This window comes from Falco punctatus (assembly GCF_963210335.1).
Source record: "Falco punctatus genome assembly, chromosome: 3".
Taxonomy (NCBI): Eukaryota; Metazoa; Chordata; class Aves; order Falconiformes; family Falconidae; genus Falco; species Falco punctatus.
The window spans coordinates 29,737,516-29,754,672 of NC_137582.1; the positions used below are offsets into that span (position 1 = coordinate 29,737,516).

Consider the following 17,157-nt stretch of genomic DNA (forward strand, 5'->3'; position numbering starts at 1 on the left):
TTTTCTGTACTTCCATTTACTTGGCTTGAGGCTTTGGAGAGGTAATGGGTGACTATGGGTCATGTATTGCTGCCAGCCTTCTTTTTCCCAATAGTTAAATTCTTTTGTGCACCCCCATTTTCACATATTACATTTCTGGAAATAGCAGGAGCTGTTCTCTCCATCCCCAGCTAATCCTGGCTGTGATTCAGGGGATCAGCTCTGTCTCAGGTTTTCAAACAGGAACTCTTTCTTTTTCATGGGGCTTTTTCTTTTCTTAAGGCCATTTAATCCTCTTGGTTCGGTTTGAAGAGGAGCTCTTTGTTTTCTGCCTCTACAAGAGATCACAACTGCACCAGCTCCCGAGGGCTCTTTGTTTTCTGCCTCTACAAGAGATCATAACTGCACCAGCTCCCAGCTGCCTGGAAGCATCCTAGGAGAGCTGAGGTGGATTGCTTTTTGGGGAGTATTTTTCAACCCCTTCAGCCACACGAACCATCAGGGGGGAAAGAGTGAGATCCCCTTTCAAGAGCCCCTGGACGTGACAGGATTGGCATGGCTGTGGGTCACAGCTGCCTAGTGCCACGTGGGCACTGGAGTCATCCAGAGATCAGCAGATCTGACACATGCTTTAGGGAAATCCGTGGCACTAGAGTAAGCCTTAAACTATGTCTGTAAACATGCAGTTCCCTGGAAGAAGTTAAAGTGCCTGTGTCCATGTGGCTGTGTAGTATAATGCCTCCTTGTGCTGGCATTACATTTTTTGAGGTTGTTTGGGGTTTTTTGGGTTTTGTTTGTTTGGTTGGTTTGTTGTTTTTTTTAATTGGAGTTATTCTCCTGCCAGGTCCCTGATGAGGCTGATTGGCGCTAGCTATCAGCATGAGGCTAGAAGGGGGAATGTGTATTCATAGGAAAAAAAGGGTGGAGGTAGGTCTTCTCTTTGGCATTAGCATGGATGTAGCTTGATTGATGCTGCTTGAGGAACTGCAGCTCTGAAATCAGCAACACGGGATCCTGTGCTCTCACAGCCTTCCCTGTTAGTGATGCAGCAAACTCAGATGAAATATGTACTTAGTTACTTGAAGTATTTCCTGACAAACTAAAATTGTTGTAATATTTATGCGTCTGCTGGAGTAATGAATGTATGAAGCCACCACTTGTGGACTTTGTCTGCTTAATAGAAAGTGTATATAATTATTTGAGTTCAATCATTTCTTACTTCCCTCAGCACTTCTCAAAGGTTGCTTGTTTATTTCCAGTATTATCGTTTATGGACCAAAACATTTCCCAAGTACAGTTGAGATGATTATATATAATACTGATTTTGGTTTGACTTTGTGTCAGAGAGCTGAGTGAGAATAGTCAACAAAGGCTGGGATGTAATCCTTCTGCCGTAACCTGGTGTTTCACACGGCCGTCAGGTTAGTCTCTGTGTGTAGTTGCTCAAGTGCAGAAGCTGAGCTGGAGATGGAAATGCGTTTCACTTCTGCTTCTTTTCCTTCCTTTGCCTGTTTCTTCATAAACTTGGAGTTATTACTGGCTGCCCAGACGCTCACCTTGAGAGACTGTTTTATTCCATGGGTTGTGGCAATAAATCATTTTGGCTCTCTGTTTGAGGTCTAAAATGTAGACAGCTCCTTCAGGATGAATCTCCAGCCTCTTGTCCTGTGACAACATATCCCAGCCTGTCACAGGCCATACATTCAGGGGGCGAGTACGTGCAGCCAGGCAACCTGATCCTGTGTGTGGTCTCATCAGTGGGTTGTGGTGGCTGCTACCAGGTGCAGTGAGAAATCCCACAGATTAAACACGCCATTGTAAGGTCTTTCTATGCTGCCTTATGTCATGTATATGAAATCCAGACTTCATAAGTGCCACAATTAAGGTTTTTAGCTCGTTCTGTCCAAGGAAAAAGTCTTCAGTACCTCAGCTCACCCCATCTTGCTAATGGCTTGATGTCTAGTGCCACTGAGGCTCAGCAAGCTGAGGGCATGGTTTGGTCCCAGTTTCTTCCAGTGGCAGCACAGTCCCTGCTGGTGCTTCTCGTGCCCTGTGCTGTGAGACACCCAGTGCAGGAGGGCAGGAAGCTGCCACCATGGCAAAGATGATTTCTCCATTTCTCTTGGCTGAGGAAACACCCCAGAAACACTGAGGACCTCTTCAGCTGGCACTGCCCCCAGAGAAAAGAGTAGTCACGGCCCAACCTACAAACATTCACCAGGATATTTTTATCGCTTAAACAATGACATTTCCAACCAAGTTTTTCAATCGGGGAAAGCTCTAGAACAAGCTGAGAAGTCCATGGAAAGTATGTGCAGGAGCCAAAAGGGCAGCATGGCTGTAGCACACCTGGGTTTCAACCAGGGCAGATTTCCTCTGCAAGAAGCAACCACCAGATATTATCAGGCTACTAAAGGTGAAGGGAAACCATCCTGTTATTTTCCACTTCAGGTGTTTTGTAGGACTTTTAAAATGCCATTTTCTCAGTCTGTGTAGGGTATGTCCTGCTTCAGTCTGCTCCCTGATGGACCACGGATGTTAATTGTTTCAGGTTAATCAGTAAATGAGTCCCTGAGCATGGGGAGAGTAGAGACAAACATGTCTTCACCCAGCTCTCTGCTGCTGTAGTCACCTGTGAAGACTATGATGAAAAGTTTTTCCTCTTTCCCCCCCCAGCACCTTATTCTAAAATTCTTCACTGAGAGCAAACAGGGGTGTCAAAACATTGACTGTGTTTCATTGTGGTGTTCTTTACCTGTCAGTTTTCAGAGTTCACACTCATTCGGTTTCCTTTATCTTATGAGGAATGTGCATGGGAGAAAATGCATACTGTTTTGTTAAGTGGGGAATATGTGTTATTTTCAGCCCTTATAAATCAAAAGTTAGGAAGAAGGCTTTGTTCAGCCTTTCAAATATACCTTTTTTGAATCAGTCATAGGGATTCCAAAAGTCAAAGTCTATAACGAAGAAGCATTGCAAACAGTTGCTGCCAGCACTGATGCACGCTCTTCTAGCGGTGTTCTGCTGTCAGGAATTTAGCAGCATGGGCTTAGTCCCATTTAATTAGGCTCTGCTAGAAAAGGATGGGTCATAAATGCAGGACTGTCAGCTAGGACAGCTTTGCACAGAAGCTTCCAGGCTCTGTCAGAGCTGTAGGTCTGATCTGCTGGGGGTTGTGCTCTGATTAGCTTTTGTGTGAGTGAGAAGCTGACATGAGAAAGCAAAATGGATCACCCATATCTTTTTTCGCAAGGTCATACATCCATTCTGCCTTGCCAAACATCAACTGTTCCCGCAGATGTAAAGATCACAAGGTGTCTGGTGTGAAACAAGCACATAGCTTACATAAGCTGCAGCCTCCAGGTTAAAGAAAGATCAGCTGCTGCATGGGAACTTATTTGTTACTCAAAGGGAAGGGATGTAAGTACAGGAGAGCCTTACTCCTTGCCTGTCCTATTGCACGGTATCATAAACTTGGTTTTATCATTGCAACTCTCAGATTCCTTAGGGAACATAGCTCTTTTCCTTCAGTCACTGCAAGCAGAGTGGGAGTAAGCCACGGAGCTGTTTATACCTCTGAATATAAAGGAGGCAAGTCTGGAACAGATGCCCTCAGTGGGAAAGTAGCCCAAAGACTGGAGGTAGTATGCAGCTTTCTGAGCCAGCCTGAGGAGTGACCTGCCTATGTGGTTTCCACCAGGCACTACTCTGGGTCTCAGAACAGCCTAATTTCCTAGTGCTGTGCTATTGGCAGACATCGATCACTCTGGGTTTCTCCTACCAAAGCCCAGCATGATGCTAGGCAGCAGGTACAGGAAACCAGCTCAGCTCCACGTTTTGAGCTTGGGGCATGTAGACCCAAAGCAAATGCTAGTGATGGGAAATATCATCCTGCATCTATTCTCAACACTTTCATCTCTTCAGCATTCCTGGCAGAGCTGCTTGAATGAATGCTTCCTAGCCTGATAGCCAAGAGAAGCTGGTGAGCTAAGCCCTTTTATTTAGGCTGATGACTCGCAGCTGATTTTGACGGAAGCAGCCTTGGTGGCTTCTCCTGGACACCTCAGCCTGGACATTGGAAACAACTGCCCTTGCAGGGCTGGGGCAGTATTGAGCACCAGCTATAGCTCCACGAGTGCCTGTTCCCTGATTCTCACTAGGCTATTTTTCCCAAATCTCAGACTGTTTTCAATGCTTCCTCTCCCAATAGGTGCTGTCGTAAAATGAGTTTTCAGTTTTTCTGAGCACATTAAAGAACATGTGCATTTGATTTTTTTAAATGATTAAAGTGACAGCAAGTTAAATAGGAGCTGTGTAATTATGCTAATCTGTTTAAAGAGGCTTGAGAATGCTAATTTGCAAATTTCTAGGCAATAAGGAACGTTACAATTCTTGTCATTTGTCAGAAAGTGGGGTGCAGAAGACAAATGCAAGGAAACTCGTGTCACAAGTTATACATTTCCTACCTAGTGCAGAAATTAGTTTTGCTTTGAACTCCTTCAGAATGGCATTTTACAAAAAGACTGGGGCATAGAGCAGTTTCTGTCTGATATCCAGCTCAGCCACTGACTACAGGGATTAAAATACAGTCACTGCTTTTCAGCACAATGATCTGGAGCAGCAGAATTGGATTTAGTCTGAAGCTAGCAGAGCAGGGCGAGTGCTCCTCTTGCCTTAGCACCAAGTAGGAAAGACCACGCACAGGACAAGTTTGAATCCCTACCCTGCTTGGGAGGTTTATTTGCCCTCCCTGCCCCCAGCTTCTAGACTACTTTGCAAATAATAGACTTTAATTTCAATTGGCTGTGTCTACTGTGTTGGTTTTGGTGTCTCCAGCCTTGCCTGGGAGTTGCAAAGTGATGTAGGGTGAAGGTCTGGCTGCCCAGGCAAACACCTGTCTGCTCCTGAGATTTCATAAGGTTGCTGTGTTGATATAGGATGTTGCTGCTAGCCAAAGAGGTGGTGTTAGCCCATCTTGAATCTGCTTCTGTGGCTTCGTTTGCCCTAGCACTCATTTTGACTCCTTGATGAGGCAATTTATCTGGCTAAATCAACAGGAAAATGCTCATTGATATATATTTTTTTTAATAAAATTTGTTCCTTTCATAAAATCTCACCTATGACGCTGTGGTCCCTTTATGATTTTGTGACCCAAAAAAGACTTTATTGCTCTTTAAAGCTGAGGTACGATTTTCTCACATAAAAAAAAAAAGATGTCTGAATCTTATCCTTGCATGTCTCCCAGAGTCTGCTGGATCTGATTAACTCCTGTTTGAAGAAATCAAAAGAATGCAAATAACTCAAGTAGAAATTTGACCAAACTCAAAACCCAGGGCTTTAGAAAGATGAGCAAACAGCAGACTGTGGACTTTGGTCAAAAGGGAGATGAGGACCTTTGGCTAACCTAGTAATTGGAGGCTGCAATTACTCCATTTGGCGTTTTGGTGACATGTATAAACTGTTATGTTCATGTTTATAATGTCACCACAGCTTGTCCAAGAAGAATGGCATTTGTTAATATGAACAGTTGGGAGATATGCTTTCCATTCTGTGACTAATCTGGACTTTGAAACTTACTGCCAGCAGCTTCAAAAGACAGCCAGTTGGTGTGCGAATCAACGCCAGGCCTGGAGCAGAGATCTTAAGAAATGTGGCAGTGATATTTGCAGGGTGTGCTCAAAAGGACACAGTCAATACCAAACTAAACAGATGTGTACTGCCTATATTGAGGTTATACCAGTATAACTCCATTCTCTTCCATGATGACCATGGCTGATTTACATCATCTAGGCTAGAATCTTAGGCCTTGTTTGGTGGTATGAACTGTTTTACCCTTAACAGGGGGGTGAAGAGAGGTTATGGAACTGTGACAGAGAAATCACGGGATCATTGGGGTTTCATTCTTGGATGAGGCATGCAGTGACTCTCTGGCTATATTCCCCTTCGTATCCTGCTGTGTTCTGCAGAAACATCCCTGTGAGGCAGAGGCATATGGTGAATGCAAGGTCTCGACCATGAGGAGTGCCAGGTTTGGAGGAAACCCCTCCACATGTGGAAGCAATGACTCACAGCAAAGCAAATGCTGGCTCCTTGGACATGGCTTCTTCACGCTGGCTGAGGTGAAATAGTAACATAGAAGTACAGATCTTCTTGTGGACAAGCCTACCTCTTGCTGACATTTAATCCCCTAGAACCAAATCAGCTTAACGGAAGCTAAAAACTCTGCCAGAGTCTTAGCTAACGTGTCTGATGACTTAGCTGTCATCCTGCTCAAAACAAAGTCATGTGGCCAGCTGATACGGATTGTGCTTGATTGAACCCCTTTTCTTCAACAGCCAGGGATATCTCCACTGGAAAGAAGTTACTGTGCAAAAACAACCAAAATATGGGTTGTGCATACATAACGGACTTGTAGCCAGATAGTTAACTCCTAATTAAAACCAAGTTTAATTTTCTGGGGCTCCAGCTTGTGAGTAAATAGATCATGACTCCATTTACGTTTCTTTATGACTCTAATGTACTATTTCTTAATGTTTCTTTTCCATTGTTGTGGGAGTTTTGGTTATTTTGGAGTGGGTTTTCCTGCTTTGGGATTGCCACAAGGTTCTTGTATTTATTGAATTCTAATGACATCAGTCTCTTTCCTTTGTTTCTATCTCTTTTAGTGACAACCTTTTGCTCCTTGCAGTGATTACGGCACCATGAACATTATTGTTCAATGTCTGTGTTACCATGTGGCAAAGACTCAGTCATCATGTCAAGATGATGGAGAGCAAAGCTTGTAGTATCTGCGGGAGCTTCAGTCAAACAGATAAAGCAGCTTTCATGTGATCAAGACTCTAGATCCATCTCTTGACTATTGTACTGGTTTGGCCAGAGTTAATTTTCTTTATAGTAACTTGTCTGGTGCTGTTTTGGATCTGTGATGAAAAACATGTTGATAACATGGGGATGTTTTAGTTTGTGCTTGCACAGCATCAAGGTGATTTTTGTTTCTCACACTGCCCCACCAGTGAGTGGGCTGGGGGTGCACAAGAAGCTGGGAGGGGACACAGCTGGAACAGCTGGCCTCAACTGACCAAAGGGGTATGCCATACAATATGATGTTATGCTCAGCAATAACTGCTGGGGGAGGAAGGAGGGACTTCTGGAGTTAGGGCATTTGTCTTCCCAAGTAGCTCTTATGCATGATGGAGCCCTGCTTTCCTGGAGGTGGCTGAACACTGGCCTGCCGTTAGGAAGTGGTGAATGAATTTCTGATTTTGCTTTGCTTGCTCGAGCAGCTTTTTCATTACCTATTAAACTCTCTATATCAACCCAAACTAAAGAGCAATGTGTGGTTTACAAAAGCATAGAGATAATAGCGTCTGACTCATGAAAAGGGTGCTCAGTTATTCTTCATTTTTTTAATTCCTGAAAGGGAGTAGACACAATTTATCTTTGTGGCCCCATCTCTATAGTAGTCCCTGTCAAGAAGAAACTTGCTAACCATTATATCCTAAACTGACGCTAAAATACCGGATAAAAAGACAGCAAGTTATATACTGGGGAATCCACATAAGGTACAGTTGCTGCAAGATCAATAATACCCCAAACTGGTGAAAAAAACCCTCACCACCTTGTTATCTCTTTGAGTGCAACAGAGGACATAAAAAGGTGGTATAGGTACCTAGAAGGTTTCATCCAGCTAAACAGATTTCTGTTTTCTGCAGCAGAAGACTGCTGTGTAGTAGATGTTTTGGATTTTTGTGAACTAGGTACCTAGCCCTCATGTCAGCACCTACCTTGAACGGAAAACAGTAATCAGTACTTTAAACCAGGTTACAGTTGGTAGTAAAAGGTCAAAATGCACAAGTGTAATGTGTGACAGGGAAACAGCTGGGAAAACATGAGCTCGTTGCCCGTATCGCAGGCCCCTGCAAGAAATTTGCATATGAGATCATTTTTAAAGAGTTTGTTATCCCCAGATTTGCATCTTACAGTTTTGACCAGAAGTATCTGCAAATTAAAAGCATCCAGTTGTGTGTTTGTGTGTGTATGCACCCATATACATACGTGTGAATATTTTAGAGAGTGCAAGACCTCATGTTTTTAAATCATCACTGATAAACTAGCAGTTGTTTATATTTAAATGAAGAATGTTGCTAACCAAAAGGCTCTCCCTTCTGGAGTCCAGTCATTTTTTTGGCATTAGGAACTATCTGTAAATGATTAAACTCTCTGTGGAAATGAAACTAGGAGAGCCAAGTGCGTGAGGTGCAGGAAGGGAAGCAGGGAACGAATATACAGCACCCCTGCTTTGCAGGAGCAGCCAACTGGAAGGGCCTTTGGGCTGCCCATTCCCCTACCATAAAATCAAGTAATTCTTTTAACAGATGGATCAAACTTCATTCTAAATGCAGTCAGGTCTTTTCTTTCTCCCCTCCCTTGTTGTTACTTCTGTTAGAAGCGGTTCTGAAATGCCGCTGGCTTGGAAGTGTCCTCATTTCCAGCCTGCGTTTACCCCTGCCCCACACGTGTGACACCGGGCTTGAACAACTGAGCGTGTTCACTTGGGTTGTGATGTGGAGAAACGTTTTCTATGCACATCAAAGGAAGGGTTAGTTATAGCTAACAGAGGATTAATTGAGACAGGATGGGGGTCCACACTGCCTTTGTTGGAAAGTGGTGCTGGAGAGGTGCATGCAGGAAGAGGCTTGTCATCCCTCTCATGAGCTCCTCTCAGCTGGTAGAGGGCAACTTTTATACAAAAGTGCTTTTTAAGTTTTGGTAAATAATGTATTGAGCTGGCTACATTTCTGTCAGGCTTTTGTGTATCTGGTTTAAGTGGAATCAGAAATAGCTCATTCGTACTCCAAGCAAGACTTGTACTACAATAACAAGAGGGAATGAGCTAGCTATGCTTGGTTTGGAGGCATGTTTGTGTGCACATGCAGAGCGAGCCATCTCCCCAACAGTAGTACACTGTGCCCTGCTCTGCAACCTGATGTAAGACTTCACAGTGCTGTTTACTCAGTTGTTCGGGTAACTCCCTTTTGAGCATGCCTGTCTTTCTGAGCACTGGCAGAGCTAGTGCTCTGTCTCGCAGGGCATGGACTGGTACGCTCCAGCTCACCATGAATCTTGCGTCCCCCTCCTCAGCTCTCCATTTAGGGGTCCAGGGGGCCACGTGAAGCAGGGCAAGGAGCAGCACAGCCTCTGCGCATGAGACAGTAGCTTCTGGGAATTAATATACCTAGGCTTCAAATGGCCTGGCTTGAACCTTCCCTTGTACACCAGGAATTAGTGTCAAACAGCCATATAGAAAGCCTGCTCCTGGGCAGCAGTAGAGAAGTTTCCCCAGGCCAGCTGGCTGTTTTGTGGGAGAAGCTGGTCAGGCAATGCTGGCTTGCCTCCGTGTTTCTCTTGAGGGACCTGGCAACTGGCAAAAGTTTATAATCCTATTCTTGCTTTTCCTGGTATCTAATTTCTATAGTTGCCATGGAGATGTTATGTGATGGTCCTTGAGAGAATCTTTCTATTAAGATTTACCAACTATGACTGAAATTTTCAGACCCTTTGTTATACAGTCATTGGAGAGGTTTTTATTTGCAATCTGACAGGCAGTATTAAAAACATGAAATGGTCTCCGCTTATGCGGCAAGGTATCCCGGGCTGTTCATGTGAAGAACAGTATAAAAATCCATTCTGACCCTTCTCCATTCTCATATTTATTTCTAATCTTGAGATTTGTTTCCTGAGAATAAGAAAATGAAATTTAGAAGTTGGAACGTTTGGTTGTAACTCCTCAAAAAGAAAAAAAAATGCTACTCATAATGCTTGTTAACATTATAGTGGATTGATATGTTTGTATATAACATGAGTGAGCGTATAGAAATTTACTTCAGTATAGTTCACAACTAATATTCTTCATATCGGTTTTTGGACATTAATTAAAGTAAGCAAACTGATAAATACAAGTAAGATCTCATGAGAATGATTAAAGTATGGAGATGAATGGAAGGGTCCCACTTCACTAGTTGCTTTATCCTCTCAAGTTCCCACACCTTTTTGTAAACTACCAGGCTCTTCTTCCAGCCTTTACAGTTTTTCTTGTTTCTGAAAAAGATGTATTTTAAATTTGCGAGGTAATGAAAAGTAAAACCTAGTAAAGGCAAGGATACTGTAATATTCATGGGATAGGATCCTTACTGACTGTGGTCTACAATCCAGCCTGCTGACCTGTGTAAAACCTACAAACTGTCTTGTCTTCACCCAAATTTATCCTGACTTAGAGTCTCCTCTCTCCTTCTGTTCCTAACGAAGATGGTGCCAAATGTTTTGATCCTTTCTTCCTTGTATATTGAATGATATCCTTTTTCTTTATGTCACAATGAACAAATCAAATATATTTTCATTATGTGTTTCAGCACAGGTAATTGCCCCTTTTATTTCTGCTGTCCTTCAGTACTTCATATGGGCCTGAACCCACATATGACTATATGAATTGCACTACGAAAACCATTGAAACAAGGACCTGCTTTTCTTTATACGTCTGTAAAGCACTGAGTACAGCCAGAGCTCTGTGAATAATAAGAGCTAAATGATAAACCTCTCCTAATTCCACATGGTGGCTCTTTGAAAAATATGGTTTTTGTTAAGGATCCTGAATTCCCCTTGTTTCAGAGTGAACTCAGAACTGGAAGTTTAGAAGGCATTTTCTTGCCCCCCCGCCCCCCCCCCCCCCCCCCCCCCCCCCTTTTATTTCTTATAAGACGCATAGAGATCTGACAAAATCCTCATTACTGGTAACGATGTGTAGTTTTTGAAGCAGTATATGCCATAACATTTGTTGGGAACACCTTTAGATTACAAATAAATGCAGAAATGAAGAGTAATGAACAGTTTAACTAGCCTTGATGAGTGAGCTGACAACATACATTTGAAGTGGTTTTTTTCTGCTAGTCAGTTTAATTTATAGACATAGCAAGTTTCCATAAATAATGACCATATACCTTTTACTCAATGCAAATTAAGTTAATCTTTCTAAGCTTTCATTTCACAGGCCTGGCAAAGGCAGTTTAATGTGCATTAGGAAAATATACATGCAATATGGATAAATTGCATCTTGCTGTTTAACTGAGTCTGCAATGCAGGTTTTAGTCTGCAAGGGATAAATTTATTAGAATTAGTGCCAAATATTTGATTTCAGCCTGGCTTTCATTTGCCGTAAACCCCTTACTTTGACAATAAAAATAGACCTTGCATGCAAAATGCTCATTTAAAACACTGCCAGAATGATGTGTAAAGGTGCTAAGGTAAATAAGAATCAGGTCTGGCATGATGTGCTTAAAGCAGGACTGTATGCAGTCATATGCCGTACTGCTCCTCATTTGAATAGCAAGATGCTGCCACTTCACTTGGCAAATGGATGGCCACCGTCCTCCCCTTCCCACACATGGGCTCATGCAAGAGCCTCCCGTGACTGGGACGGGGGATGCCAGGCGAGTGCTGAGGGTCCCTTGCTCAAGATGAATTTGCTACTTCTCGAACTCATTCCCTCCAGCAGCCCCGGTACAAGCCGCTCTCACCACTGGCAGACTGCGCGGGGCCACCATTTTAAAACCCTTGCCATGGCTTGTGAATCTTGATCCGCTTTTCGTGTTAAACATTGGCAGGTGGCTTATAAAGAACACAATGCTGACGGGGTCTGTGTTGGGAGGGTTATGTCAAACCTGGAATAGTGCCTTTCTAGCCTCACAAATTGTTCTAAGGCAAACGAGGCGGTGAGGGAACGGGGGGCCAGAGGAAGGAGGCATCCCTCAAGCCAGCTATGCCACCGAGGAAGATGTCAGCAGATCCACAGCCTCAGTCTGTGGTCCATGTGCTTGGGGACTATCTAGAAGGGACTGCAAAGCCAGCAAGTGACATCCATGGCTTGTTCCAAACCATATTAAGGTGAAGGAAATCAAATTTCTGTGGTTTTGGTGTTGTGGTTTTTAACTTTCTGGAAAACTTAAGGTCAGAATATTTCTGTGATAAGCCTCATGCATTTGGAAGCACTGGAAGAATGGGTCAACAGTTTAAAATCTGGGGTCTGACAATGTGGCCTGTACATTTGGACAGACGTTTTGGTGATGAAGGGACTTGCTTCTTATGCCAACAGTTTTGAATATGTAAGGCTTTTTTCTGTAGAAGTCCTTAGTTGACTGAAGGAGCACCACAACTCTGAAGTTGTGTCTACAACTGAATTCCCTCACGAATGTTTGTCTCAAGACTTAGGTGTGGAAAGCCCCGCAGTGCTGCAGATGATATCGCAGCTGGATATCACAACTGGAAACTTGGTGTTAAGAGAATATCATATTTGTTACTCATAAACCTGGCTGTTCCACCAGTCCTTTAGCCTCTAAAGGACATTGAATGGCAGGCAGTACAGACAGTAAAGCGTTTTACATAACAAAATGGGAATAGAAGGGCTGTGGTGGCCTTCAGGGCAATACAGAAACCATTTTGGTTTGATAGGGTGATCTATCTTCTGTCACAGGCCATCTTTCATCAAGCATGGTTTTACTAGCCTGAGATACGGTATCCTATTTTTTCTCTCCTGCTTTGAGCGCAGCTGTATGTGATGGCTCTTGTGCATTAGAAATCGCCTGCTGATTTAGGATGCACTCTGATTTGTGAAGTTTGCAATCTAATTTTCCTCTTTAATGCATTTTTTGTTCCCTGTTGTTTTCTTTAATATCGGCATGTCTGAGTATGACCTTGTGCAAGACAGTTTTGCCATGCTATAACTGCATGGCGTTACTGTACTTTCATCTCATCTCCCTGAACGGATCCATGTGATATTTGACCTCCTTGGGGCATTGTACTCTGCTTTTAATCTTTAGGGGTCTGTCCAGCCCTGGGTTTGGAAGTATGGTGCTATGCCATACTAACCAGAGCTCATTAACACATGTCAGTCTAGAGCAGGCAGCGCAGTATATATGCCAACAGCAGCACTCAGGTGAAACGTGTGGTCATTACAATAAAATGACCTGAGCAACGAGGATAAGATTTGAACCCAGACTGCTACTATGAATTTGCCTTGATCATGCACACGTGCTGTTTTTCCTTACGTGCAGATACAGGAGGTTGCTTAAGTTGGGCACAAAGGGCTGTCACCTCAACAGCTTTGCATGTGTTGCATGTCAAGGCCCTGAAGGCACCCACAACCCTGCCTGTTCCCAGATGCCCCCAGAGCTCTCCCACCCTGCCCATGGCCCAGGACCCCATTTTGACCCTCTGGGGCCACCAACCCCTGCTCCAGCAATGCTAGTCCCCAGCTCCTACAGGCCTGCCCTGCCCTACCCCACCATAGGTCCTCACGCAGGCCCATGTCCCTAGCCCAACGTCCGCTGAGGGGAATATCAATCTTGGTATTTCACAGGGAAGTACTGAGAATGGCCCCACATGTCTTGGTATTTCACAGAAAATGAGAAGACAGAGAAGATGCAAGTTTTTGACCTGTTTTCTGTTCCTGGCAATTTATGGAACCTGTAAGAAGATAGACTGTTGGGAGATGGTTCCTGTTCACCATGTTAGAAATCTTACATGTCCCACAAGCATACCTGAGCCAAGCTCACCGGTACCTGACAAAGCAGCCGCCATGGTACAAAAGCAGTCATTGTTCTGGAGGGGAAACCAGTGATGCAGGGCACTGGAAAACAGCCTGCTGGAGTCCCTGTCCCCATCAGTGCCCATCAAAGGGGCATTTGATGCACAGTCTTTGGAGGCAGGTACTCAGGTCATCATCAGTACCCATAAGTGGATCTGATTTTGCAAATTGTTTTAGATGACAGATGGAATACATGGCCCCCTTCACTGCCCCACCAGCTGTGTGTGAGTTTTACCTCCAGGGATGAATGAGGACCCCGCTTTGGGCTAGCTTGAGACCTGCTGAGTTTCCTCCCTGGGGTGCTGGTTGCCTCTGGAGTCCTGCACAGTGTCTGTGACCCTCAGCTGAAAGCTGGGAGTAAGGAGCTGCAAGGGGTTATCCAGAGATGCAGCCATAAGGGTAGGATCAGCTGCTGAAACAAAGAGCTGCAGAGAGATTTGGGTTCTCTGCTGGGAGTAGTGTGGATGTATTACAATTACTGATGTGAAAGCAATAAAATGATGGGGTAAATGAGGCGGCAGTTTCTGTTTTCTATTCCCTGCTGTCTCCTTTTTCTTAAACCCTTCATGAGGAGGCTGACAAGGCCACTTCTCCACCCCCTCACAGGGGAGCATGTTGTCATTTAAAAAGCACAAGTCTTTGGGAGCAAGAAAACAATTTTGATTTAACTGCTGTTTTATTGAAGCTGCCGTGTGTGCGGGATGATGGAGGGGGTGCAATAATCCACCTGTGAAATTGTCAAACTTTGCACAAGATCAACGCTCAGGATTTGATGCTACAGCATCAAAGCCTCAGCAAGGAAAAACCATCCCTCTGCTCCTGTGGGGCCCTGGGTGGGGACCCTTTGACAGCATTTCCCCAGCGTGGAAGGAGTCTGCAAGGCTGCTCATGTTCCTGTAACAGTTAGTGCCCGATCTCAGCAGAGACGTCTGTGCTGAGGTGTGCTGAGATGTCTTGTCACATGCTCCCTGCTGCTCCCAGTGAGGGGTGTTCTCCGGGCATGGAAAGGCACCGTGTGTGAGCCCAGGGCACTCTGCTGGAGTATCTGCTAGGGGATACAGGAGTGTGAGGAGAGGACACAAGATGGGGTGGACCTCCAGTGGCCAGGCACCAGAGGGTATGGACAAAACTCTTGAGTAACGCTTCTCCCTGAATGCTTCTTGTACACAGGCTGTGGCACCAGTGCTGTAATACTTAGCACAGAGGGTGTGAGAGTAAAGGGAGCCCTCTCACCTCCTGCATTCCCCTCTCTGCATCCCCTTGTACCCACCAGTTAAGTCTTGGTGACACCTGGCAGTCAGCCAAGCATTTCACCCAGAGCAAATCTGTTGTCTGCTTTTCCTTCTGAGCCTAAGCCACTACTGAAACTACACGGGCCAGAGGCAGCTGGTTTCAGCTGTGTCTCTTAAATGAGAATATTATCATCCATATTTAATAAGGCTGTTGTTTCTTCACAGTTTTGTGGATGCTCTTTCCTAGTCTGGGAATTATCTAGCCACAACAGTAATACCCGCCATCACCCCCACCAAGAGCTTGCTGGACCACACGCTGCTCTTGGCAATAGTGGATGCTGAGGGGCAACGGACTCTGTGGCTGGTAGGGTAGGCACTGCCTGCTCAGAGTGCCCAGCGACCACCTTGGAGGAGAGTCGTGAAAGCTGAGGCTGCGAGCACTGAGTTGGATGCTGCTTTACAGCTTGTAAGCAATAGTTATGCTGGGTTATGGTACCATAACCTTGTTTATAAAAACTCACTGATTCTATGTTTGTCTTCTCCGCAAGCTAGCGGGGCTCCTCGCAGCACTGCACCAGTGACCGTGAGTGGGTCTTGGGCACACCTATGACAACGTACACAGTGCTACGTTTTGAAAGTTAGACAGGGACTCTACTGTGTTTGAGCTTGCTGAAACAGCATCTTCAAATGACTGCTTTCCAAAATCATGAATCCTGCTTGAAAGTTTTTCATTTCTTAACTTCATAGAAAGTTTGCAAATCTTACTGAAAATTAGACAGGCTGGTTAGACAAGAAGTTGATGAAATAACACAATACATTAAAGAAACTGTCAGGACACCTGTGTTCCTGGCTGCCCTGTCAAATAGTGGATATGCTAACTCTTAAGATAATTGTGTTCTAATGCGAATGGTTTGATTGCTGTTGATTTTCTTTCTGGATTATGTAACAAAGCAGGTCCTTTTTTAGGAAAAGAAGAATACATGTGTGTTGTGTTCAGCTGAGACCTGTCTAGTTTTTTCTTTCATGAGATTTAAGAAGGCTTTCTACTGAAGGACAGCAAAACCACCTCCTGCACAGAGATGCCCTTTCCATTCCCAGCTGTTTAAGAGTCAACTGTGCATATATATTTGTTATCAGTTTACTCGGCGCCGCATGAAGTCAGTGATTGAAAAGTGCAACATTTTGCTTATGATTGGGTTACAATGTGCTATCAGAAAACCACTGTTATATTGTTGTTCTTAAACTAATACATATTTTTGTATTTGTTTTGTGATATTTTAGACCCAGCTCTGGGGAGTTTTACTTGCTGCTGCTTCAAATTTTCTGATTAGTGTCTCTCTGAGTATACAGGTATGAAATCATCTCTCTTCATTCAAAGTTGTTTGTATTTAGCAAGTAACTTATGTTACAGTTTGTTTTCATGGTGAAGTTCAAACACAAATTTTGTTGCATTTAGTAAAAATTCCCTTTCCTTAACTGTAGTTTAATGGTGCCCTGCTGGAGTTGTTGGCAGTATGATAGCTCTCAATCTGTTTTGTGCTGTTCATAACTCCTCCTCCCCTTTGTAATGTGCCATAAGAAAATACCAACTGTGGCCCACTTGTGGTCCCACTGGACATCACATGAACCTGTCTCAGAGTGTCCATATCTAAAATGAAATTGACCACAAGGTCTTCGGTGCTGCTTAATGAAGTGATTAATGTAATTAAATATGCATAGGGACATTTTATATTTTTTTTTTTGCAATATTGGGCCCCAAAACAACTTTGACCAATTTAGTTAGGATAAAATAATCTGAGTAAATATTTTAAAACATAAAAGCAATGGGAGGTGCTGATTCTACAACTATGGCAAAGGGCTGTAGGATTAAATTTATAAAATCCTTTCTGTATTAATACTTAGAATACATACTTGGTAGAAAGTTAAATAATTCATTATAATCTGTATCTTTTAGACTTCATGGTATTTTTAGGTCTTCTAATAAAAGGTTTTAAAGTGCAAAAGACATTGTGTAAGTTGTCCAGAAAAGGTATTTTTGTTAGCTTGTATTTTATGAGTTGTTTATGTTTCATATAAGGCTACTTCTTGCTTTTTCTGTGAAGGATGAAACAGAAAGTTGTGGAATATGAAAACTTCTACCCATAATAATCCATCTTAGTAATGCTGGAAGGTTCTTCGATGATTCCTTTCTATTTTAAGTATCTCTGGTTGAAGAATCCCATAGAAAGCAATCTGTTTAGCTAGAGATAGAAGGCAGGTTGAGATGACTGCAGCCTTTCCAATGAGCTCCAACCTGCTGACAGTGACAGT

At 43.7% G+C, this 17,157-nt stretch overlaps 1 protein-coding gene across 1 annotated transcript in view; it reads left to right on the top strand.

Annotated features, from left to right (window-relative positions):
- Window positions 1–17,157, top strand: part of NIPAL2 (NIPA like domain containing 2) — a 144,414-nt gene that overhangs the window by 73,795 nt on the left and 53,462 nt on the right. The window contains exon 5 of the mRNA XM_080380125.1: window positions 16,129–16,197. Coding sequence (XP_080236251.1) covers window positions 16,129–16,197 — 69 coding nt within the window. The remainder of the gene's footprint in view (window positions 1–16,128; window positions 16,198–17,157) is intronic.